Below are 26,797 nucleotides of genomic sequence, written 5' to 3' on the forward strand. Positions count from 1 at the left end.
AAGGCCAAGGCTGCCAGATGTATGACTTTCTGAATAAGGGTGGAATCTCAAAAAAGGTTCTGCCTTGGTGTTAGGATGTTTAAGATGTTCATAAGCATGGTAAAAGACAGTGGTAAGCCTGGAATTATAGTCTTGAGTCCATCAGTATTTACTGAGAACTGAAGATGTTTCTTTAAGTAGTATTTGAATTTTGCCAAGTTTTCCCACAGAATCTCAATTTCGAATTAATTTTCTCAAGCCACCAGTTGCTGTTCTACCTTCATAGGAGAGACTGAGAAGCTTTCCTTTCTAGAACTTTTGGGAGCTCCTTATAAGGATTTGCTAAGGTCACTGACAGCCAACTGATATCTGACATTGATTAGAGGCCTTAGGCATCAAGGTTTCTCTTTATGCTAATTCCCGGGACTTTATGTCCAACTGGTGTAGGGATGGTACACAGGTCAGTAATAAACAACCTACAAATATAAGATCATCAAGTGGGTGGTCTTTCATATTCTATGGAACTCCTGTTGGACCTGAGCCGGTCCTCTGGTGCATTTGGCCAGTGACTAAAGTCAATGCTGATAGCAGCACTCTGTAACTCAAGACATGGGCTCCCTGGAGACCTCCTGGCTGAGGGCTTCCCAGGCTCTCCACTGGCCCTGACATTTGGCAGAGGTGCTGAAGAAAAGCTGTCTCTCACTCTGAGGTTTTTCAATCCATAAACCAGCAGCCATTTGGTCGTGGAAGACCCCGGCAGAAATAACACAAGAAAATGGAAAGCGCATAAGCACATTTGCCAGGTTTAATAGCCCTGCTTTGGCTCCCCACCTCCGTTACCTTAGGCATAAATTGCTGACCTCTATTTAATTTTCTGAACTGCAAGAATTATGGGCCCAAAGTTCAGTGAATTGGAAGAGGGAGGCTTTTATGCCTCTGAGCCAGCTTCCCCATACGCATTAAGTCTACAAATAAAAGCAACATTTCTATTTATACTTCCTGGGGTTTGTGTATTAGAGAAGCCAAGCACGTCCCTGCAGCTCTTCGAAGGTGACTGCATGGTCAAATCTCCATCCAGGTAATGGGATGGAGCCTTCCAATTCAGGCCAGAGGAAACAACCAGAGCAGATGGACAAGAGATATTAAAAATAACACACGCAATTTCATTCGGAAAAGGGCACCTGCTCAAACAGTGACTGATTTACCCTCAGTGGTGTTTGTTTGATTCTCCTCCTGGCCACTGCTAACAAATGTGTGCTAGGGGAAGTCTTATGTTCTTACCCTTCCTGGGTACTCACCTTGAATGATGGCCAAGGGCCCAAGGGGCCACTTGGCTTCCTGTGGCTACCTAACTGTGGGTCAACACAGCCTCCCCCTCCAGGCATAACAGGAGCATAATTCCTGCTGCTGCCACGCATGCTGGAGACTCACACATCCACATCATGTCTTCTCTGTGGCCTTGCCTGACTCTTCCTGTGCTTGGCTGCCTAGATTCCCTTCTACCTCTATGTCAGTCTCTACCTCTGCTGCCCAGCACCAGCATTATCCCTGGATTCCATACTCATTTATTAAACACCCCTGCCCCTCCACCTACCCCCTGCTGCCCTGAAAGACTAGAAGCTTCCCTGCTTGCCCCAGTGACTGCTGCACGGGTGGGATTAACATGGATTTGTTCATGCCAGTCATGTAGGTGGTTCATACTGAAGCCAAATGAAGGTTTGTGGAATTTGCATCTGATTCTTCACTGCTGCCCCTTTACATGTCCTCCATCTTCCTTTGGGGCCGATCTTTGCACACTTGAGTACCTCAGAACTTTTCCGATTCCTGCCCAAGGATTGGCTTCCTGCTCCTCTCCTCTTGCATGTGTGCTAGAAACTAATTCTCATTATGGTGTAAGTGGACCTATATGGGGCAACCCTTTCCAAAGATAAGCTTTGCGTGTAGTCTAGGGCTTCCAAAATAATGCCTTGATCCAAAGGTATAGGTCAAATGGTAAGGATAATTAGCTGCCTCAGCAGGCCATTAGGGGATTATTTTAGGGGGGACAGTGATTCTGTTCTACATATTCCCTGTGACACTGTCCATCATTTCTGCCTTGGACAAAGGGCTAGGTTGTTTAAGCCATTTTATTAGGCTGAGCCTGGGTTACTGGACACCAACGTCTTCACTTGCTGAAGAGGTAATGAGATAAGTCTTTGGTTCTTCAGACAACTCCACTTGGAGCTATTTGTTATTCAACTGTCATGCTATTTAGTTAAATTATTAATTATTATTAATAATTATTATTATTGTTTGAGCAGCCAACCAGAGGAATGAGGATGTTGCCTGTCACTTCTGTGGTAATACCTTAGGAAACACTCACCACATGACATTTAGTTCTAAAGGACTACTGCCTTTGTCTAGGGTAGCATTTCTCAAACTCAATGTGTCTAGCACCTGATTATCTGGTTAAAATGAAGGTTCTAATTCCATGGAACTTCCCGAGATTCGGCAGTTCTCACAAGCTCCTGGTAATGCTGGTGGTTCTGGTTCTGGGGGACCCTACTCTGAGCGGAGAGTCCGGATGTGTGCTACACAGCAGTCATTGGCCATGTGTGGCTACTGAGCTCTTGAAAATGTGCTGGCCCAAAAAGAGACTTGCCATAAGTGGGAAATACATACCAGAGTTTGAAGACAGTATGTAAAAAGTCTCATGAATCAGTTTTTAAAAAAATACTGATATACATTGAAATGATAATATTTTGGATATATTTGACTACATAAAATATATTACTAAATTTTAATGCACCTTCTTTTTAAGAACTGTGGCTTCTAGGAAATTTTAAATTTTAAATTGCACATAGGACTTGTATTACACATCTTTTGTGTTGCTGGTCTAGAGAACTGTGCCTATGCAAAGCAGCAGAGCAGAGACGAATTGCCCATTTGAGCTCTGGCACCTCTTTGCATTTCTGTCCTCTTGCCCCAGTGTGTTTGATCATTGTTAGCTTCTTGCCTGTTTTGCCTGGCTTCTAACGTTAGGGTCTAGGTTGATTGCTGACTTCTGAGGGTCCTCTGGGCTTAGACTACTCACTTCTCTTCCATTAAAAAATAAGATTTTATTTATTTATTTGAGAGAGAGTGAAAGCATGGGGGTGGGGAGTGTTGGAGAAGGAGAGAGAGAAGCAGACTCCCCACTGAGCAGGGAACCTGACTTGGTCCTCTATCCAGGACCCCCCAATCATAACCTAACCTGAGCCAAAGACAGATGCTTAACTGACTGAGCCACCTGGGTGCCCCAGCTTCTTCTCCAGTTTTTTGACTTCCTTCCCAATCTCCGTGATTCATAGCTTCCCACAGCCTCAGCAAGATGGTAGCTCAAACCTGCCCAGATTGGAAGAACCAGTCTGGCTGCTTAGAATGGGGGAAGAACATGTAAGTGTCAGGTTGCCTTTAGATTAAAAAAAAAAACAATAAATAAATAAAACATTTGAAGATATTTGATGATTTCAACAGATAGAATAGACTCACAATCAGGAGGTTATTTTACTTAGAATTGTTAACTGTAGGAAGGCCTATTCCAGCCTGAGCTGTGGCATACCTGAATCTGAGCAGATGTGCCCAAGAGAAGCAACCCACACATGTAGTTTATCCTGGGTGCAACAAGAGCTCCCAGATTCAGAGCTGCCTTCTCCTGGGTACCATCCCAAACAGGTCAGCTGAGATGCCTGAAACTTCTTTGCATGAGATCAACTGCAAACACATAGAGAAATGGTTTTTGGAGGATTTGGCAAGAAAGAAGGATAAGGGGTAGCCTCTGACTCTTGATTTAGGTTTAGGTCATCATCTTGGTTGTGCCTACGAGTGGACGGGGGGGGGGGGGCGGCGGTCCACGCTCAGCAGAGAGTCTGCTTGAGATTTTCTCTCTCTCCCTCTGGTTTTCCCACCACTCACACATGTGTGCATTCTTTCTCTCTCTCTCTCTCTCACACACACACACAAATAAATATTAATTAAAGAAAAAGAAGGAAGAATAATAAAATTAAAGAAAAAGAAGGAAGAATAAGAGGAAGGGTAAGCAATCAGTTGAAGTGGAAATTATTTGTGCTTATTCTGCTGCAATTACGACTAAATCTGTAAATTGCTAAACATTTTACTTATTGGAATCAAAACTACTCTTTACCATGTTCCTTATGCTCTTGTTTCCATCCTCAAGATCAGAGAGAAATTGCAGAAGATGGTGATAAAAAGCGGAAAGTTGAGAGGAATGAGACAGCTTGCCCCAGGGTAGAGAAAAATGAGAAGGATGTGAAAAAGAGATAAAGATAAAAGAATAAAACAGAAGAAGAATTGTTCTTAGAAGAAGGGACCATCCGTCTTCCCCTTTCCTCCACGCTGCTGGCTAGAATGTAGATGTGATACCTGGAGCATAAGTCACCATGTTGGGTTAGACAGAAGTGCATGTTGATATTGTGGAACAACAAGAGATGGAGAACCCAGATTCCCGATGACTGGAGAGCCCATACTTATTAGTTATTATTAATATAGTAATCACTACTAATATATTATTACTAATAATACTATATAATAGTTACTTATTATTACTATTTTGTTGACCTCTAGGTTTCATTTTCATAACAGCTAAATTAAACACATCTGTCTGTAGCCTACGGTTCTTTAGGGTTGGCTCTCCCTCACTGTTAAACAAATACTACTAAGAACAGACATACTATGCAGATGACATGGGGAAAGGAGCATGGTGGCCTAAAGGCACATGAGAGATCCAGGGGCTAGTGTTGGCATTTCTTCTGAGAGCAGAGTGTGGTAGGGGGAGGGAGAGAGCAGAGGACAACCAGCCTGAGGGGGAGGGTGTCCTTAGGGCCAGAAAAACAGCATGTGGCACAGTCACGAGAACAGGAGATGACAGACCTGGATTTTAGTCCCAGCTGTGTCACTCACTAGCCCTGTGACCTTGGAAACAGTGATGTGACTTTCTCAAGACTGTTTTCTTATATACATTGGAGTTAAGAATGGTTCTTGCTTTTTGGGTTTTTGTGAGGAATAAATGAGATATTGCATGTAAAGTGCTAGTATAGCGCCTGGCACAGAATAAGTGCTGCCCGCTATTACTTGAAAGTGAAGGCTGGACACCCTGAGGACACATTTCATCTAATGCCTTTCATTTTGAAGGTCTCCTGACAGGCGCTTTCTTAGGACCTCATACTGCGAAGTCCCTGTGGGAACATATAAGGCTAGAATCTAAGTTGATGGAGAAAGGGCTCTTCACTAATTAAACTAATTAGCAACTCATCATAGCAGCCTGTGAGGTTACACTGTCACGGGCATCTCTGCTCACAAGAAAAATAATAGCATCATTAGCCACAACCTGTCAGGAAAACAAGGCAGAAACTTCGGAAGCAGCAGCCACCTGCTCGTTTGTCTCATACTTTCTTTTCTTTCTCTGGAAAGAATAGCAGGTTGTGAGAAAGATGTTTTGCCTGTGGCAGCTAAGTAAGGTATGGGTGAGCCTTTGTGCGCTCCTCTGAAAAGTCATGATTATAACAATAATGACAATAACCATGTCGATAATAATACTGTTATCGGTTATCTGTTGCCATGATAATGCTCCATAACAAACACTATCCTAACAAACAAAGTGCACACAACGGCACGTGATGATATGGATGTCTTTGGCTCCCGGCTTTGTGGGGTTCAATTCATTTGATTTGGCTGATCTCTGCTAAACTAGGTCATGCTTCAGAGGTTGGCTGTGGGTCAGCTGAGTGCTTTGCTGATCCAGGTTAGATTTGCTTCCTTGCATGGGGGTTGGCTAGCATGGGTCGATCTAGAATGGCCTCAGCCAGGGTGGCTGGGATCACTCATCCTGCCTCATGGTTCCCCTCTAGCAGGATAACCTCAGCATGTTCTCGAGGCCATAGCCAAGCACCAAGAGAAGCATATCCAAGTGTGCAGATGCTTTTCAGCCTCTGTGTGGTCACCTTCACAAACACCCACTGGCCAAGCTTAAAGCCACTGCGAGAAGGCACCACAAAGACAAGAGGAGAGAGGAAAGAATTGGAGGCATGGATCGATATACAGGTGATGGTAATCCTAACAGCTATTGGGTATGTTATCTTGCTAAACTCTGTTCATAATCATCTCCTTTAATCTGCCTGCAACCCCACAAGAGAGGTAGAATGATCATTCTGAGTTTGTGGATGGGGAATAGAGCCTTTGAGAAGAGAGGGCATATATTTAATAGTAGAGATACAACCTTGGACTTCATTTTCCTAACTCCAGAGCCTATGCATTTAATGTCTTCCATTCATTGCCCTGTTGAGGTAGAGCAGATTGTTTTCCTAGTAGATTTTTTTTTTCTAAAGGACCTTTCCTTATAGAATCTTCTATCTTGGTTGATAATGAGGAGACAACATATGGTAAAAATAACTGTGTGCTCGGATTGCTCCTTTGCTCTGAATGCACTTGGTGCAGATTCAGCTCTGCCCCCCATTGCTGACTCACTAGGGGCCCACTGCCCCCTCCCTCCAAAGTGGTGGACAAGTCTCAGATATTAATTAGAAGACAATGGGATCCAAATGTTATCTGTGCTGTACCACCTTGCACCTCTGTGTCCGTGCTTTGTCATTATTCTCTTAGGATTTGAGTTACTCTTGTGCTATTTCCTCAAGCATATATCTTGAGTGGTTATGTGAATATAGGAGATGCTCAATTAATTCCATACTCTGACTTAAACACCTACACATCTCCCCAGTGCAGCAGTTATTAGTGTAGAGAACTGGAACACACCTGGCACCAAATTTGGTGTTCACGCACCAAATTCTGTGTCCTCGTCCTTCTCACCATTCTTGGCTCAGTGCTTAAGAAGCCAACCTTTTCTTTTCTTTCATTTCATGTCTTTCTTTCTTTTCTCCTTTTTTTTTTTGCTTGAAAAGAGAGAAGATGGTTACTTGAAGGCAGAGGATGTATGTGTATATGTGTGCATGTGTGTGTGAGAAATGTCTGTGTCTTTTTCTGACAGAGACAAATCAGTGAATAAAAATAATTTGGGAAACACTTAAGTATGGCATTTTTCCAGGTGTGGAAGGCACAGTGCTTCAGTTTCCCTGTGGGAGTAGCACCTGGGATGTTCCACTCAGGGGCTCTCTGGCTCTGAGACTCTGGCCTACACGACCCAGGATTAGCAGCCTCACCCCAGGAGCAGACATCTTCAGCCATTAGTGCTGAGGCCCCCGGGCCCCTGGCCCTGCTGCCTAGACTCGCAGTGTGACGTTCCTCTTCCCGCCTTTAACCTCAGCCATCTTCATGCCTGCCAATTCTCCCACTCCCCCCACCTCTGCGTGTTTAGCTTCCTCTGTGGCGGATGCCTTCTTCCCCCTGAGTTCCCTGTCTTGAATCCAACCAGTCAGCCCAGCCCTGCTAGATCTCTCTCTTTCCTCTGGGACCCTGGTGCTCGGAGGAAGGCTCTGCCTCAACTGTGCTACTTCATCAGAGCCACATAGGGACTTAGAGTGCTGCAGGCCTTGTTTGCATCTCATTGTCTCTCAGCCTCCCAGCCACACATTTTATCCTACTGACACACACTCTTGAGTGACACAACTCCCTTCTCCAGGTCTCCCAGCCTCCTCTCCCTCTCACTCCCTGCAGAGCTGGGGCCAGGCCTGGGGCCCACTGGCTCCCCTTCGCTTGAGCAGGGTGGCTGTCAAGTGCACCAAGCCCTTTATCATCATGGTCTTTTCCTTTAATCCTTACAACCTAGTGAGGCAGCTCCTGTTATTTTTCCCATTTTTACGGAAGTGGAAATCAAGACCCAGAGCTGAGGACACTTGTCTAAGGTGACACCAGTGAGAAACGAAGACACCAGGCTCCAGAGCCACATCTGAGTGACTCCAGAGCCCACGGCTTGATCCACTGTGTCACCACCAGATGTCTTCCTGGAAGCCAGACTGAGCTGGGTGTCCCTCTGCACAAGCTCTCATGATCACTCTTGTTGATGAGGGCAGAAACGAAACTTGTCATGCTTCTCTACTTTTTTGGATCAGCTTTTCTCCCATCTTTTCTCTGTCCATCCCTGGTGCCCCAGGCTCCCCCCCCCCCCCCCGAAGAATGCCCACTCAGGCCATGTCTTCGCCTTGTCACTGGGCAACTGCTTAGGGTGGAGTCACCTGCACACCCTGCTGCCACCTGCACACACTGCTGCCAGCTCTTCATTCCCAGGGCTCTGGAAGGCAGACTCGTAAAAGAGGTCCCCGAGACTGGTTAGGAGAGTCTTACAGTCTGGTTTTGCTTGGCCTCACAGGCTTTTCCAGTTTGGGCTGTTTATGTGGCCTTTGCAGATTACCCCTCAAGTTTGTTCCTGAAGAGACTCCAGTCATGCCCGAAGCATTTCCCTTTCCCCTACATCTCTTGATGTAGGCCTGAGGCTCACGGAGGGAGAGTGGAATTGGGATGGGAGCTTCCCAGGTGCTAAGTCAGGCCCGGTGTTTCGTGCTGGATAAGTCAGCCCCTTGACACACTTTCAGTTCAGATGCCCACAGTGACTGGCGACGAGAGCCATGCTGACAGCAGAGCTTAGGTGCCCAAGAGCTGTGCCAGTCTCCTCATCTGACTGCCTCCATTGATAAGGAGTGGGGGGCACAGGTCCTAGCCAGGGAGCGGGTGGTGGGGGTGCAGAAACTCGGGTCATGGTGGCCTGACTCAGTGGGGACCACTGATGCTGCACCCTCAGCACAGCAGATTCCTCACACACGGCCTCTGTTTGCATCAGTTTTACAAACATTTACCAAGACCCGTATTCTGTTGTGCAAGCTATGCTAGGCTGTGGGCCCAAAGGGCTGGTTAAGAAGAAGTCTGGGAACTTAAGCAGCTCATAGTCTGAGGTGGAGGGAGGACATACGGGGCGGGGAGGAATGTTCTGGGTGCACATTGCACTGCTAGATTGGAGAATCAAGATGGCTTTTGCATTTTCAAAATGCTGTAGGTTTGGTGGTAGGACTTCTAAACCTTTGCTGTTTGCCTAAACTTGCTCAAACACACATGTCATAGAATGAAGGCTTCGATCGGAATAGTTTTCATTTCCTTAATTAAGATGAATTGACCATTTTGGGGAAGGTGGACATATGTGATGTTTATCTTTAATTAAATTAAATTTAAATATATATATATAAAAAGCTGAGTACATGTGGGTTATTCCCAGCAGACTCTGGCATGTGTCGGACACCTGGTCAGGAGCTTTGTGCACTCAGAAGGGGTGCTGCTGTTCTGATGAAGCAGCCTTCCCTGTAGTCCAGCAGAGGTTTCTTTGGATACTTGATCTCCTGACCTTCATTCCACTGTGACTTCACTTAGGTTTTGCTCCAGACTTAGGAGAACTCATGCTGGACAGGCAGTTACAGAACATTTTGGTGGTGGCATGCTTAAAATTTTTTTTCAGCTTTATTGAGGCATAATTAACAAAAATGGTATATATTTAGGGTTCGTGTGATGATTTGATATACATCATGATATGCTTAACAATCAATGAACACATTCATTACCTCACATAGTACCTTTCTTTTTCTTTTAAAGACACATTTATTCAGTGTCATGATCAGACTATCACATTTAGCAATCAACAGCATGGGTGCAAAAAAAGAAAATCTACATTAAAACCTTTTGTTGGAATGCTTTACACTTTCCACAGAACAGAAACTAAAATAACCTGTTATACAATTAGTGACAAATACAGTCCTTGAGTTTTTTGCCCATTCACATGAGTATAGTCTAAAACATATCTTCTTTGTAGCAGTGAGGCCCTGCCACCACTGTGCTTCGTTGAGTTCACAAAGCTGTTGTAACCTGTAGCTTCCCTGTCACTTCTCTGGCTCTCCTCTCCTGCTAAGCTTTGTTTCCTGGCAGTAATTAAAACCTTCTGCTACTGCCATAGCTGCTGCTTCTGTTGGAACTGCCATAGCCACCTTGGTTTCATGGTTTGACAAAGTATTGGCTCCCACCACTATAGGGGCCAGAGCTTCTGCCTCCCAAATTTCCTCCTTTCATGGGTCCAAAATTTGAGGGTTGTTGTAATTGCCAAAAATCGTTATAGCTTCTGCCACCTCTAAAGTTGCTTCCGCCACCACTGCCATAGCTGCCTCCACCTCCTCCATTGGTATAGCTGTCATAGGGGCCACTCCCGCCATAGCCACTGCCCTGGTTTCCATAATCCTGTCCACCACTTCCATAGCCTCTGCTTCCTCCAGAATAACCAGGACTGCCTCCTCCATAACCACCATCATTACCAAATCCGTTATAGCCATCCCCACTGCCACAGTATCCACCACCACCTTGACTGCCACTGAAGCCACCTCAACCACTGAAGTTCCCTCCACGACCAAAGTTGTCATTCCCACCAAAACCACCTCCATGACCACCATCAAAGTTTCCAGAACCACTTTGGCCTCTTTGGCTGGATGAAGCACTAGCCATCTCTTGCTTTGATAGGCTATCCTTACTTCATAGTTGTGGCCATTCACAATATGGTATTTTTATTTATTTATTTATTTATTTATTTATTTATTTATTTATTTATTTAATTTTTTAAAAAGATTTATTTATTTATGATAGAGAGAGAGAGAGAGAGAGAGGCAGAGACACAGGAGGAGGAAGAAGCAGGCTCCATGCCGGGAACCCGATGTGGGACTCGATCCCGGGACTCCAGGATCGCGCCCTGGGCCAAAGGCAGGCGCCAAACCGCTGCGCCACCCAGGGATCCCACATAGTACCTTTTTAAAAAAGATTTATGTATAAGAGAGAGAGATTGGGAGAGCAGGGGTGGAGGTTGGAAGGGCATAGTGAGAGGGAGGAGAGAATCCTAAGCAGACTCTGCACCAAGTGTGGAGGAAAACTCAGGACTGGATCTCATGACCCTGAGATCACAACCTGAGCCGAAACCAAGAGTCAGACACTTAACTGACTGAGCCATCCGGGCACCCTATATCTTTCTTTTTTCTTTTTTTAAGATTTTATTTATTTATTCATGATAGACATAGAAAGAGAGAGAGGCAGAGACACAGGCAGAGGGAGAAGCAGGCTCCATGCTGGGAGCCCGACACCGGACTCCATCCCCGGACTCCAGGATTGTGCCCTGGGCCAAAGGCAGGTGCTAAACCGCTGAGCCACCCAGGGATCCCTCCTTTCTTTTTTCTTTAATGGTCAACTTACTTACCATCTGTTCTTTTAGTAAATTTCAAGCCATAATACAATATTATCAGCTATAGTCAGAATGTTGTATATTAGATCCCCAGAACTTATTCATCTTATAACTGGAAGTTTGTACCCTTTGATGAATGTCTTCTTGTTTCTTCTACCCCCAATTCCTGGCAGCTGCTGCTCCACTCTCTGGTTCTATGAGTGTGATGTTTTTAGATTACACATATAAATTAAAATTATACAGTATTTGTCTTTCTCTGACTTTTTTCACCTAGCATAATGTTTTCCAGGTTTATTCATGTTGTTGCAAATGACAGGATTTCTTTCTCTTTCATGGCTGAATAATACTCCATTGTGTATATAAATCACATCTTCTTTATCCATCCATCTATCTATGGACACTTGGGCTGCTTCCGTATCTTGGCTACTATGAACAATGCTGCAATGAACATGGTAGAGCAGATGCCTCTTTGAGGTAACTGATTTCATTATCTTTGAGTAAGTACCCAGAAGGGGGATTGCTGGATCACAGGATAGTTCTATTTTTAATTCTTTAGGAACCTCCACAGTGTTTTCCAGAGTGGCTGCACCAGTTTGTCCTCCCACCAAAAATGTACGAGGTTCCCTTTTCTCGTTATCTTCACCAGCACTCATTGCCTGTCTTTTTGATAATAGCCACCCTAAGAGGTGTGAGGTGTGAGATATCTCACTGTGGTTTTGTGCTTGTTTGTTTTTACTACTAAGCCGTGTGAGTTATTTACATATTTGGATATTAACCCCTTATCAGATATAGTTTGCAAAAATTATCTCCTATTCTGTAGGTTATCTTTTCATTTTGTTGTTTCCTTTCTTGTATCTGGCTATGGTTTTCTTTCAAGTCTGGACTTGGCTAGCCTAATGATGGAAGGAGACATGAGGAACAGGTAGTTCAAATAGTATTTTTTTTTAATTGAATCTTTGAGAGGTGTGGGTACTATTTCAACCTCTGCATGCCCTTTCTGGTCTTACTATGTTGGGAAGGGCTCCAGGCTCTTCAGCAGTGAGAGGAGGAGAGGGAGGGACCATTTGCTTCTCTCTAGGAATTTCTTTTCCCCAGTGATCAACATTTCTCAAGGTTTCTCAGTTGAGCTTGGTGGAGTTTTTTTTTTTTTTTTTTTAATCTCTGGAAATACATAGATAATAAGACGCAGGTACACCCTAGATTTCCTTGCATGGTCATTAAAGAGAAAGTTCTAAAACCATGGGTAAACGGTAGGACTTAGCAATAAATATTATCCTGGAGGCTTGAATAAAGTGAGTGGGGCATTGTGTACACAGCATTCTCCCTAGAAATGCCCTTCACTTCACTAGGAAAATTCCTAGTCTTCATATATGACTCTATTCAAAGATCACCCCCTCTGTGAAATCCTATTGATTACTGCATGAGCCATTGGTTACTTTATCCTTGTTGTCTGGTAGCACTTCATTCAGATTTCCACGATAGTGCTTATAGGCACACCATACAATTTGTTCATGTTCGGGAATTTCTCACAAGTCTATGAGGCAATAGAGGACAGGGCTTGGATCTTATGGTCACTGTGTCCCCAGGGTCTAGCGTGATGGCTGGCACGTAGAATGTTTCCCAGAAGATGAGGTAAAGCCAAAATGACGGAACTGCTTCTTTCCTGAAGACGTAGTTGACAGGGAAAGATGAGGCCAATCTGTTGAGTTAAAATGAGGCTCTTAACCATATGGCCAGATATACTGACCTACTCAGTTCAACCCAAGAAAAGTCACAACTCAGACCCTCCACGGGTGGAATGTGTAGGTGGCATTATGTGGAACACATTTTTCCAGAGATCCCCTGCATCCCCACCATGGCTTCTGAGATCTTACTGCTTTAGCCCAAGAACTGCTCAGAGCCAGCGATGGCCTCGGCCTCTGTAACTAACATTTTCCAGTGATAATTTGAGGCACATTATGTGGCACTGGGGGACCAAGGACCAGAATCCACGATTTGAGTTTCAAGATTCACAATCCTGGACATTGTTTTCTATTTTATTTATTTTTAAGTAGAGGGGAATCGAGTAGACTGCTACTTGAGCAAGGAGAAGCTTGCTATGTGATATTTAGAAAAGTGATCATTTGGTAGAATGTGTTTTGTACATCTTTGTGTGTACATAAGGCACACACAGTTCGAACCACTACTGAGGAATATGTACTTCAGCTTTCTCACCAAATACCACATGAAATGCAGTTAGAAGCCCCCACATGGCTATTCTCCTTTGTGGATCCTGGCACTATGTTACCAGCAAATACATATATAAGATTCAACCAGATTTGTTTGCATCATGTTTTGGCCCTGGTTTAGGAGTGGTTCTCCATGGGGGAAGTGCTGCCCCCTAGGGACATTTTGGGGAAATAGTGAGGGTGTCTTTGCTGCCACAGTGATTGGGGTTTGCTGTTGGCATTCAGTGGGCAGGTGCTAAGGATGTTAGACTTCTCTGTAGTGCATGGATACCTCCACAAAATGAATCCTCATCCTGCTTGACTCTTGAATTCTGGCTGAACATTCACATAGACGAAAAACCCATTTATAATGATCCAAGTCTAGAAGTTAACTTTATTTTAAACCAAACGCTTAATCACAGAAGTATTTTTGTGTGTGTATGTGCGCTTTAAATATACTTTTCCATGGATGCAACTTCCATGTTATCGAAGAAAGATTGCCTTCTGATTTGTTTGCAAATTTTACCAAGGGCTGTTCCCCATTTTGGAAACATGCCATTGATGGCAATGTTGCTCACAGTATTTGAGCCACTAATATACATGTGGCTATCCCTCTGCATTTGGAGCTGTAGCAGTCATGCCAACTCCATGAACTTGTACTCATATACTTTGATAGCCCTGATTTCAAAATGTCAATATAAAGAAAAATCCCTGTAATGTCTGTTGAGTATTTTGTTATTTCTCTTAAATCCATACTTATTCATGAGAAGTAGCTTCAAGCATTTGATTATTTCATTTATCTTCTATTGTAATTATGTCAGAAATATATGTTGAAATGATACCTTATTTTCTGTTTTTATATTATAGATAGAGCATTAACTTTTTTATAATTAGGGAAGTTGGGTTTGAGTTTTCAGTACAAAATATTTACTATGAAAATGAGATCTATAGGACTGGCAGGATTGAGAATGACAGATCTGGACAAATGAGGAGTGATGAGGACTCAGGAAAGGCTGATCCTTTGAGTATAGTAAAAAGTGACATCCAAATAGATCTTTGGGAGTGATTAAAAATTTAAATCAGAAACTTGTAGGGGAGGACATTGGAAGGAGTTGACTTCTTTAGTAATGCTAATGTTTTTTAAGCACTTAGTCTGTGCTGGATTGATTGCTGAGAAATGTGCCTTATTATGGTCTCTCATCTGGAATGTAGGCATGCTGTTATCCTCACTGGTGGCCATGGAGCAGAGCCCAGATTGGAATCCATGTTTGTCACCTACAGAGCCTATCCTCTTAACTATACCACATTAGTTAGAGTTTGACCTGCAGGAAAGAAACTTGAACTTTTCTTGGCACCTACGGGACAGGGGGATCTTTGTTGAATGACTGGGGGGTGGGAGTGGGCTGGTGAGTGAAGGTTCTCAAACTGCCTTGGTTTGCATTTCTGCCTCCAGTTGTGGCTGTGATCTCTGGAAAGGCTGGGCTGGGTGGGCATTTAGGAAGGGTATAGATCCTCTTCCAAAGGCCTGCTCCCTTTCTTGAAGACATCTGGGGAGCATATTCATTTTGAAATATTTACACATGGACCACATTTCAGCAATTAAATAACACGAGTACCATTCAGAATTTAGAATCTGGCCTAAAACCTGGAGTTCTGTATCAGAGCTGACCTTAACACAGGAAATACATATCTGTGATGGTTAATAGACCATCAACTAATAGCTGTTATTGTGTTAAAAGTTTGTATTAGTTATAATAAATAGACAACCCAACATTTATCTATCTTGCATGATTCCTCCCAGATGGAGTTAATGACTTGGAGAAGTGACTAGCTTTCCATTAATAACTGGTTTGTGATGTGTCCCTTAGGTTTCATTGGGGACGTGATGGATCTGGGGTGCATGGATAGTGAGAACAGGAGTCCATGGGGATCTGTGGAAGGTACCTTAGCAGTGGTGGAAGCAGAGCCTGCACCTGCCTACTGCTGTCAGTGGAGGCCACATTTCTTGGAGGCACTGGACTCTCAACCAGGGGAGACTTTAGGAAAAGACCTAAGGAAGATCTGTCCTCTACTCCAGAGAAACCACTGGGATGTCCTCATTAGAAAAGTCTGGTATTGTGCTGGGAGTCAAATTGTCATCCGTTCTAAAAGGCTGTGCAGAATAGTGATTTAAGAGCATGGCCTGTAGGGATAGGCAGTTGTTTTCAAGGTGAATAAGCTCAGATAAGTTTCTTGAACTCTCTCTGCCTTGGTTTTCCCATCTAAAAATGGGGATTGTGGTGAAGCTATCTCAGAGGTTACTTGCTAGATTAAATGAGATAGTTTATGTACATGGCTTAGTTTACATTGACTGGTAGATGCTACATTGAGCACATAGTATGTGCTTAATATATGTTAACCGCTATTATTATCCTTCATTTGAAAATGGGGATAATAAAAGGACCTACCTCACAGAACTGTTGTGAGGATTTAATCTAATATATATATTTACAAATATATATAAAGTAACCAGAACAGTGCCTGCCATACTGTAAGCAATAAATGTTAGTTGTTATTGTTGATAATGTTATTAGTACCATCTTGAGGGAATTACCATATTTTAGGATTGTAGCACAGTAGCAAATTTAAAAACTGCTCTGATTTAAATATTTTCATTAATGCTATATATTCTGATATTTGATTTGCTAAACATATAACAGTGGTACATTGTATAGGACACTTTTGTCACTATAATAACAGAGCTCAAAAACTCCCCTGTTGCTGCATATCAGTGTTATAGTAGAGTTATATTTGAATATATGACTTTCTTTAAGGATTAAAATAAATATTGTGGGTGTCCACTGCTAATGTATGCCTAAGTGTCTGAGATATTTATAGGAAGATATTTAACCAGCACTGGCTGGTTATTTTTTTATTTTTAACTTTGTTAAATTTTAAAAATTATTTTTTAAAAGATTTATTTATTGAGAGAGAGTACGGGCTAGCCCAAGTTGGGGGAGGGGCAGTCAGACTGAATCTTCTAGCAGACTCTCTTGCTGAGCACAGAATCAGATGTGGGGCTTAATCCCACAATCCCAAGATCATGACCTGAGCTGAAACCGAGAGTCAGACATTTAACCAATTGAACCACCCAGGTGTCCCCCACTTTTTTCTTTAACAATTACAAACAATTTTCTAAACAATTAGAAGAGTGTTGGGCTGGAAATTAGAGTATCTCTAGTGTGACCTCTAAGAAAGCTCAGAGGTCTTCTATTCTGATCTCCCCATTTTATGGACAGCTCTGAGAAGCTCATTAACTTGCCCAAGGTGTGGCAGTTATCGAATGGCAGAGCAGGGGCTTGGATATTGGCCAATGCTCATGTGGCAGTTGGTTATTTGGTGTGTGTGGGTCATCTGGGTTGATGGAGCTGGGACCAGAAGCCAGCTCTGCTCTGCTCAGTCTGCTTCCACAGGTGCCCTGAGGGGCTGGGTGAGCCGATCAGTGGAGAGTTTAGGTACAGAGCGGCCCCAATCCCCGACCAAGCAGTCACACACTCCTTTGGTCTTTGGACACCTGCAGGATGTAGATAGAAGAACACTATATTCAGAATCAAAAGACCCTGGCCTTACCTCTGGCTCCAATTTTCTCTCTACCCACTACCTCTGGTTTACAGAGGTATAATTTATGTACAGTTACCTTTTTCAGTCCACACTGCTTCGAGTTTTGACAAATGCATAGTCATGCATCATCACCATGATCAAGGTAAAGAACAGCCTCATCACCCCAGGATCCCTTTGTGCTTTCTGTATTCACTTTTTCTCCCCCAATTACCAGCTTCTGACCCCCACTGATCTGTTCTGTCTCTATCATTTTGCCTTTTCCAGACTGTCATATAAATGGTGTCATTCAGGATGTGGCCTTTTGAGTTTGGTTTCTTCCACTTCAGCATAATACATTGAAGATTTGTTCTGGCTGCAGTCTTAGTGTCTGTAGGCCCTTCGGTAAGTTGTTTAGCTTTTAGCCTCAGGGTGTTAATCTGTAAAATGGACTCAACACTTGCCTTGCATTTGTATGTTATAGACAGGAAGAAAGAATACACACAGATGTGCATTAGCTCAAAGGAGAAGCAAGTTATATAGTCTTCTTGTTATGCTTGTTATGAGATTGTCTTTTGAACAGACTCCAGTTGGAAAGGCAATGATGATTGGAGCATAAACCCTGTAGAGCTTCTTTGCCCCTGATGAGCAAAGCAAGATCTAGCATCACTGTGAAACTCTCCTCAGCCAAAGGGCTCCGCAAGCTGGTCCCAAGGCTCGAAATGTTACAAGAAACACTTTCCCAATAGGGACTGTCAACAAGGGAAATAGATCTCTGACATGTCGCTTCTACCAAGGGGTGGGGAAACCTAACCTATGGATGAAATGCTTTGATGTATATAGGTGAAAGGCACTCTGCAAAACACTACCATCAACATTGATAATGTATAATAGAATAGTGTTGTGGGGAAACAAAATGATTATCTAACACAGAGAACCAAACAGTTTGACAAAAAGATAGGGCGTCTCTTGGCTCAGAACACCCAGGAAGGAGTTGGAAGTGCAAATTTGTGTTTCCTTCTGAGTGCTGTATGATTCTGAGTTACAGAACACATATGATCAATGTATATTGCCTGGATGTGGATCAGGAGAGGCCAGTCTTTGATATCATCCTCCCATCCAACTGGCATGTGGATACCAAGACAGCAAGACACAGGTGCATGCTTGCAGAGGAGGGAAAACCCGGACTGGGATTCAGGAGAACTGGATACTGTGTCTAGCCCTGTTGTTATTTGTGTGACTTCTCTCTTGTTTCCTACCCATAAAAGAGGGGGCTGTAGTAGGTCACCCTGAAGGCATCTCAAAGGACCCCAGGAATGATAGAGCCACTGACTCCCAGCTCTGAGCACCGGATCAAGGGGCACAGAAAGCAACAGCCCTGAGCCTTCGAGTGAAATCCTTCAGAGAAGCTCACTCTTTCCAGCACTAGCTGAATAAGATTCCAATAAACATATTGCTGAAATGTTTGTTTCCGGGTGTCATTTTAGACTGCAAGTAGCGAAAACAGATCCGGCTCCTATATATAGATACTGCATTTGGTTGTGTTCTGGGAGGCTTTTATTACTACACTCCCTGGCTGGCTCCCAGCTGAGCTTTTCCCTCAAGGGATCAGATTTTGGAATCAGAAAGTCAGAGAGGATCATTGACCATATTAAGGGGTCCCTCTCCCAGCCCCTATCTCTCTCTCTCTCTCTCTCTCTCTCTCTCTCTCTCTCCCCCCTCTAGTGCTCTATACTGCAGGTGGATGCCAACATGGACTGGCTCCTCCCTGTGCTCCAAGACTCTTAATAATAATAATGACAATGCTAATGGAAACTGACCAGCCCCACTATGGCAGCAAGTACAAGCGGAACAGCCTGCCGTCCTGGGCTTAAGGGAAACATAGTATAATTTGGGTTGAGACAAAGAGCAGATGGTCACAAACAGCCTAGTCTTTAGAGGAGTCAGGGCCCTCTGTGGACAGGAGCAAAGAAAGGGGCCACTAAGTATTAAGGGTGGGTTTTTTTTTTTGGGCGGGGTGAAGGAAGGGTGATAGGTGTTGAATTTTCCTGGAGAGAATTCTCCAGGGGAAGATAATACTGGGAACAAAAAGTGGATGAAGGGAAGTGGAGGTGGGTGTTGGAGGAAGGATGTAGGCAGGGAAGGAGGAGGAAATGGGGCTTCACTTAAAGAGACAATGTTGAACCCTGGCAATCTGCTTTTCTAGAACGTGTCTGATCACTGGAGTGAGCCCCTCCTTTGTTTTCTGTGCAGAAAACCCAAGCCCTGCCTTGTTTTGCAATGGCTCTCCTCACCTGCCCCTCTGGTTTCCCTGTATTTAACCATCATGGATCTGCCTGCCTTCCGGTCTCCATATTTTCTGTGCCTCACCACCTCTTCCTTGTTTTTCCTTCCTCTCGGTCTCATTCTTCCCTCCTCTCTTCCCCGCTTTTCTTCTTCAGTCCTTCCTCCTTCCAGACTCTTCTCTCTTCCCCTCGCCCCCACCCCTCCTCCTTCCATTTCACTCCTTCCCTCTTCAACCCTCCCCTCCCCCTCCCTCCCCTTTCCCTCCTCTTTCCTGCCTGCTGTCCCTTCCCTTCCTGCTCTTTTCCCCTCGCCCCTCTGTCCCTCTCCCCTTCTCGCCCTCTCTCCGGTCCCCAGGTCCCCATCCCCTGCCCCTCTCCCTTCTCCTGCCTCCTTCCCCGTCCCTCCCTCCCCGTCCCTGTTTATCTCTTAAGCTCCAATTTCTCGCCTTATAGATTTACCTGCAGCACCAGACACCGCTCCTCTTGCAAAAACTGTTTAAGAAATCCATATCCTCTCCCTTCATTGCTTGGGCATTTCAGAAATGATATTCCTCCCCCAGCTACCCCCGTCAAAATAAAATAAATTCAGCCAGCTCCTGCTGTGTGTCCTTAAATCCATTCCCTCTGGCTTCGCTGGTTTGAAAGCCTGTACCCTAGAAGGGGCCTCCTGCATTTGCTGGCAACCCTGCTCGAGTCTGATCGCCACAGATAGTGCTTTGGAGTGAAAAAAAGGGGGAAAAACCCTCTCGTTGGAGATTTCAAAACAGAGTCTACCAGCTTTCCAGTCTGTGCACTTGCGGAGTGGCAGGACTTGGAGAAGAGGCGTTGGGGGCTTGGGGCGCCGGTGTTTGTCCTAAACAAACAAGCCACAAAATTCATGTATATATAAATGTGCGTTGCCTTTGGCACGTGTGGTGTCTCCCTCCCTGGCATCCAGGGTGGGTGCTGTGCACGTCTGACTTCTCTCACACTTTGGCTGGGGTGTGATGTGCAAGTGTGTGTGATGGAATTGAGGAGGGGGCTGCTGTGGTTTTTATCTGATCCACTTGACAGATTACTTGAATCCAGCCCACCTTTCCGCACATGTCAAACAGATGGGATCATTGTTACAAGCCTTGAGAGAGCCGTGGCTGAGCGGTGGGTAAGGCAGGGAGGGGGAGAGGGGAGGGGGGCGGAGGGGAGGGGGGCACCTTCTAGTAGCTTTGTGTTTTCACACGTTGGAACTGACAGGAGCCCTTCTTCTCCGTGGGGAGGGTGCTTTGGGGGGCCTGGGGCTGATGGAGGGGGGATGGAAAGGAGAGCGAGAGGTGGGGTGTTGGTGGGCAGGGTTATGATGTCACAGCAAAAGTTACAACAGGAGGAAAACACAGAAATGGTTCAACATTTTTTTTTTTTAAACTTTGGACTGCCAAGAGCTGAAGGAGAGTGGTGAGCAAAGGAATGAAGGGGAGAGAGAGAAACTAAACTGGAAGCTTGAGTTTTGTATAGCTTCTTGAAACCTTATGAATGGATTACTAGCAGCTGAGAGCCAGGACAGCCCTATAGGGACTACAAGATCATTCACACATTAACAGGGGCAGAAAAGCAGGCGGAATCCTTCCTTGCTGTGTAATCCCTCCTTCCTGAAATGAATGGTATGGAACCTTTTTCTGAGGGTCATGGGGGTGGCATGAAGGAGGGGGAAGTTTTCTTCTTTCCTTACCTGAGTATCTTTTCTTCATTTACACTAAGGTTCCTCTCTTTCCTTCTGGTCTTTCCTGCTGTTTCTCTCTCTCTCTCTTTCTGTCTCTCTCTCTGCCCCCCCTCCCTTTTTCTTCCCTTCTCCCTGCCCCCCCTTCTCTGTCTTTTCTACCTCTCCCTCTACTCCCTTCCAAAGCCTCAAACTCTTTTGAGCTGCTTCAGAGGGGAGAAAAAAAAAAGAAAAAGAAAGGACTAAGTCAGAAGGAGTGAAGGGAGATAAGAAAACAAGGGAAGAGGACAGTCTAGGATCGAGGGCTTTTCTGTTTAGTAATGTCCACGTGCCTGAATCGATCTCCTCTTTGGGGACTTGCTTTGAGGCTCCAGTGGATGCTGCAGAGGGAAGCTGGGCATGCCAGGGAGTGGGTGATTAGGGCACAGTATGTCAGAAGCAGACCAGTCAGGGCTGGAGGAGTTGAGAAGACGAGGGGAAGTCTCGAGGCACAAGGGGCACTGCGATCTCACTCCAGAGTATGTGGGCTGCATGTTTTAGGTGTGGGCAGCACAAGCAGGGATTTTAGAACCGTGAGTAATTTTTCCTAGTAAGGAAGGACCCAATGTATTTCTCTACCTGTTTTATGTGCCCACCTGTGGTCAAACATCCTCACCTGTGTCGAGAATTCAGAAGCATGCTCTCTGTGTGTGCATACGTTCGTGAGTGTATGTACACGTCCGTGTGTTCAGGGGGTGGGACTCAGACATAGCCTGCCTCTGGGCAAACATTGCAGAGGCTGGAGTCATGTTATTTACTTCCCCATCCTCTCCATTCATTTCAAATCAATTGAAAAAATCATTGCTTGTGTCTAGCTGTTCACTTTTGTAAACTACTTATTTTGAGCATCTCATTTGTTTATTTGCTCACTCAGCATATGGTGACTTTTAGTAACTTCCGAGTGAGAAACTTCAGAGTGAATAAAAGAGACTGTGTAGTGCGAATTCATAGCATTCCCACATAATGCTTCTTAAGGCGGGCTAATTGATTTTTCCTTTCTCCCAATGTCCAGTGTAAAGTGAATTTGAGGTATTGTTCTTTTGAATCCCAAATGATTGAAAGAGGGGGGAAATACAGGAGGCTTGTGGCAAAACAAAGAAAGAGAAGCAAGTGTTCCCTGAATGGCTGGTGGGGGTTTATTCGACAGTAAGCAGATCTGTTCACAACACATGTGCAAGTGTGTGTGTGTCTGAGAGAGAGAGAGAGAGAGAGAGAGAGAGAGAGAGAGAGAGAAAGAGAGAATACACACCGAAAAGAGTGCTCCAAGACAGTATTGATTGCTATTGATTGTGTAGGCTGCGGCTGCTGAAGGAGAAAGCCCGAGATGTTTTACTGGGGAAACCAGAAGTAGCGTCTGTCCCCTGTGCCTCGGTGAGGTGGGGAGGTTTTCAGGAGGAAGGAGGGGACAGGGAGTAGGTGGAGTGATGCACCGAACTTATTAGCTTTGACATCATCATTGTCTTTAAATGAAACAAACAAGAAGATAATTACAGGCAGAGAGAGAGGGAGAGAGGAAAGCAGGAGGCGCTGAGAGAACAGGTCCCCCGAAGTACATGCTCTTCTCACTCTCTTTCCCATCTTCCCAGGGACCCACAAGACACCCCGAAGGTGAAGTCAAGGGCTCTCAGACTTATAAGGTTATTAGGACACCAGACTGGCATCCCCAAGGAGAACTTTACGGAGACTTGCAACATACCAACAAGTTGGAAGGGGATTAAAAAACCCGCCGTGCTCCAAAGCCCAAGCACCACGCTGAGGGAAACACTGTGACCTGAACAGGCACACTGGCAGCTGGATGGGGATCTGGCTGAGGAGGACCTCTGGAGAGCAAAAGCTAAGTACCAGCTTGGATTTCTGTGTCCCTCACGTTCCCTTTGCAATTTGAGATCTAAGCATCAGATTCGGTATTTCTGTATGCAAGTTCTTTCAGCGATTTGTTTGAAGGTGGAGGTATCTTAGGTGGAGGGCTCCAGAAAGAACTGAACCCTTAGGGCAGGAAAAGGGAGGAAGAAATGAAAATTAGAAGATAAGTGTCTCTTTAATGACTTCAGGTAGGGAGTGGTACCGGTTTGGGAGGGAGTGTGTGTTTGGGAGGATTTGGCTGCTGTCTGTGTGTCCCTCTTCTAGTACCAGCAGGGGGAGGGGCTATTGAAGAAGGGACCAAAAGAAAAAAGGAAAGAAAGAAAGAAACCTGAGCTCTTTGGGAGGAGGTTCCAAGGAACCCAGAGAAATGAACTTTGTTCTGCAAGGACAAAACTAGAGCCAGGAGAGCCAGGTCAAGGGAGAAGGGAGAGGGAAGCACAGCACTCATCATCGGTAGCCAGAAGAGGCACTCTTTTGGGGCTGCTCCTAAAAGTTTGGTCCGTGAACAAAACAGTTTCCCTGGTGACTGCGAATCCACTGCTCGCCGTCTCTTTCTCTTCTCCCCATCATTCCTGTGTGGTACCCAGAAGTTGACTTCTGGTTCCATATAAAGAGCTGGGGGAGGTATGATGTGCCTAAAGATCCTGAGAATAAGCCTGGTGATTCTGGCTGGATGGGCACTCAGTACTGCCAGCTTGGAGCCGGGCTGGACGCGCAAGAGATCCCTGGCTCAGAGGGGACACCTGAGCCAGGTGCTGTCAGAAGGAGAACGCTGTTGGCTGGGGGCCAAGCTGCGAAGACCCAGAGCTGCTCCCCAGAATCACCTCTTTGGGGTCTACCCCAGCAGGCCTGGGGACCACCTGAGGCCCTACCCTGTGGGGGGGCAGGGAAGCCCCCAGGCAGGACACAGTAAGCCAGATGCCACAGGGGGCATGGCTATGAGCCCAGCTGGAAGTGTAGGGCTGAGGGGTGAAGCTGAGCAGCCAGCTACCCTGTGGGCCTGGCATGGTTCTAATAGGTGGTCCGAGCTGCAGGGAGACAATGACACTTATCTTGGCGATAGAAGATCCAAGGAGATTCCAGGTGAGGCTGAGACTCAGGAGCGCTCAGCCATGGATGCCACCATTCGTGGCCCAAAGGAACCCCAACCAGAGAGCCGAAGGAAAGGCCGAGCCAAGACCAGGCATCGTCGCCAGGCGGTGAAGGGGCAAGCTGGGGGCATGCTGGGAGACCCCGGTGTCTCTCCCTGGCATTTCCAGTCTTGGCCTAAGCATCCCCTTGTACATGGTGTCAGGACCAGTCTGGCCGAGGACAGCATCCAGAAGAATGGAGGGGACCCCTCCCGGGAAGCAGAGACCTTTAACCCCCACGGAGGATTGCCTGTCTTGTACTTCTCGGGGAGGCGGGGGCGGCTGCTGCTGCGTCCAGAAGTGCTGGCTGCGATTCCCCGGGAGGCGTTCACAGTGGAAGCCTGGGTGAGACCAGAGGGAGGACAGAACAATCCAGCCATCATTGCAGGTAATGGCCCACTCCTGGGCTTTCTGTGGTCCTTGGGGGTACAGCTGGCTTTACTTTTGCCTGGATTAGACATAGGGGGCCGAGGAGAGGAAGGGGACAGGGGCAGGAGAGCCAGGAGGTGCTGGCCAGGGAGGGAGGGGGGAAGGGCCTTTATTCATCAGCACAGCCGGACTCCAGACATCAACTACGATAATGACTCTCTAACCACAAGAGCATTTGTCCCAATGAGTATTGATCTCATGTGGTTCTATACGTCTTGCTTGCACTTAGGAGACCTTCAGCTCGATCCTTACCCCTCTTTAAAGGGAAAGATCTTTGGTTTGTTGTCAGTGGGGAAGAGGTGTCATGCTCCATTTCTCGTAGTTCAGTCTGAGAGACCAGGGCAACTTTGACACTACATGTCGGAACCAGGACTTACACAGTGAACCAGGCATGGGTGGGGCCAGGCCACAGGAGAACAGGGCTTCCAGGTGCACAGCCTTAAGCCCTGGTGGTTCTCTCTTCTTTGAGCAGCCCTGGAACTTAGCAGAATGCTACTCTCTGGCCCAGGTCCTGGGGTCCCTTTACTGGTCCTAACAATCATGTATCTAGCCTAAGAACAGCATCATCAGCTGGGAAAGATGAGCACTCACAAGCCAGGATCCCGGTGTCTAGCCCTGGCTTCTGCACGAAAGACCTAAAAGGGAACCGTGTGTAACTATGGTTCTGATCACAGCTAATATCCCAGAACATTACCTATAGTGTTTTCTGCTATACCCAGATCTTGGCTTTCAAGGAAAGTCACCCAGAAGGACAAAGAAAAGGATAGCATTAGGAATAATTATCTCCCTTGCCTTATGGGGGCAGGAAGCGGGGGGAGGGGTTTGGTTTCAAGCAAGGGGCGAGGGTTAGACATGACAGGTCATTGCTTACTGTCTCATTATCCCTTTGGATTCCCCCCATGATAGAACCTCACACAAGGCTAGGCATGTTGTAGATCTATCTCAATCTCATTAATTTGTATTATCTACAATGCCCTTTGATGTTTGCCAGTCCCATTTACATTGGTTGGGAAACCAAAACCAATGACAAGTGTGCCAGAGGCCAAGTGGGAATGGAACCCTAGAGCTCCTGAAGTGCTTGACAACTCCCCAAATGAAAAACTTCTCAGGTTGCTGGATGCCTGCAAATAAGTTTCAGACTGGAGAAAGAAATCTGGAAGGAGGGAGCCTCTTTCAATGGGGTGTTGCTGGAACATCCCTCCTGGACACACTGTCTCCCCCTCTTTGGCTGTGATTTCTCCTTTGGAAGCTGGGATTCCCAGACACTGAGCACTCTAGAGTCTTGTGGTTTTGCTTTATTTTATTTTTGGGTGGGAGAGAGGGCGTGAGGGGAGGGGAGAGAGAAGGGGCTGGGCTGTAAGATAGGTGGGGGCAGAGAAAAAGTAGAAGGAAATCCTTATTCTGGGGCCAAATGGAAGAAATAATGAGATGATTATCTGATCAGAGTTGGCAGCTTCACAGCTTTTCCCAGATGACATCTTCTTGCTGCCTAATCTCGCTTCCTAGTACCCATCTGCCAGGGAGACTGTGTGCTTGCAGTCTAGACCAAGACCCACGGCTCCACTCACCCCTCCTCCTGCAGTAGCAACAGAGGGACCTGGGATCAGTTCCCTGGCTGTGAAAAATCAGAGAAGGATCCAACAGGAATATATGAGCGAAGTTCTCAGAGGCTCTCAGTTATTAAAAGCCAAACCTGAGGGAACAAATTCAGGACAGTGGGTACCTGACTTCTGTCCTATACCTTCCATGTCTCGTCTTGTGCTCTGCAGAATAGCATTGAGAGCTGATTCTAGTTATAGCATTGCTTGTTGTGCCTCACCTGCCTCCCCACCCCCCACCCACATCTCTGTCCCTTGCCCCACTTGTCCTTCCCCAGTCACCTGGCCCCCCTCCTACCGGCCCTGGCCACAGTACACACGCTCAGATCCTTCTCCAGAGTGTCCCTCTGAACTCTCTTGCCTCTAGAAGCATGTAAAATTAGGCAGGAAGTCTTTTGCCGAAAGTCTAGCCTCTGAGGCTTCTTTCTCTTCAAATCAAAGTGGCCCCTGTGGTGTACTGGTATTTCCCCTTTAGGTCCACACCAGGAGTGCCGAGGGTGGGGAATACCCAGGTCCGGCTCCTCTCCACCTAACTTCCTGTAGCTTACCTTAGGCTTGCACACATCAGAACATATTCAGGAAAGATCTAGGGTAAAAGTCTGGGAAAGATGGGGGCTGAGAACAAAGCCTTCATTCTTCAGGATTTTAGTGGCCGGGCTCCCGAGGGCATAAGTCTTCATCTACTCACTGTGCTTCATGTCCTTACTTCGCCCATGGGTCCCATGGCTTAGAGCTGTGAGGTGGCCAAAGGCAGTCCCCCTCAGGTTTAAAAGTCTCTGATTTACATGAATTTACTCACTCTTATCAACAGACCAG

At 45.8% G+C, this 26,797-nt stretch overlaps 1 protein-coding gene and 1 long non-coding RNA gene across 10 annotated transcripts in view; both read left to right on the top strand.

Moving 5' to 3' along the window:
* Positions 1 to 18,399, top strand: part of LOC144316187 (uncharacterized) — a 118,532-nt gene extending 100,133 nt beyond the window's left edge. For 3 of the 6 annotated variants that reach the window (XR_013382029.1, XR_013382032.1, XR_013382034.1), the window contains exons 2-4: positions 5,868 to 6,083; positions 17,236 to 17,352; positions 17,996 to 18,399. This is a non-coding gene — a long non-coding RNA (uncharacterized LOC144316187). Of the gene's footprint in view, positions 1 to 5,864; positions 6,084 to 17,235; positions 17,353 to 17,995 lie in introns of all 6 variants that reach the window. The other 3 variants (XR_013382033.1, XR_013382030.1, XR_013382031.1) reach the window with 2 other exon arrangements.
* A 2,245-nt stretch (positions 18,400 to 20,644) lies between these two features.
* Positions 20,645 to 26,797, top strand: part of PAPPA2 (pappalysin 2) — a 269,963-nt gene continuing 263,810 nt past the window's right edge. Inside the window, exons 1-2 of one of the 4 annotated variants that reach the window (XM_077901785.1) lie at positions 20,645 to 20,866; positions 22,548 to 24,342. In XM_077901785.1, the coding sequence (XP_077757911.1) occupies positions 23,451 to 24,342 (892 nt within the window). In that variant the 5' untranslated portion in view covers positions 20,645 to 20,866; positions 22,548 to 23,450. Of the gene's footprint in view, positions 20,867 to 22,420; positions 24,343 to 26,797 lie in introns of those variants that run through there. The other 3 variants (XR_013382038.1, XM_077901786.1, XM_077901784.1) reach the window with 3 other exon arrangements.

The sequence above is a fragment of the Canis aureus genome, chromosome 6, assembly GCF_053574225.1.
Source record: "Canis aureus isolate CA01 chromosome 6, VMU_Caureus_v.1.0, whole genome shotgun sequence".
Lineage (NCBI taxonomy): Eukaryota > Metazoa > Chordata > Mammalia > Carnivora > Canidae > Canis > Canis aureus.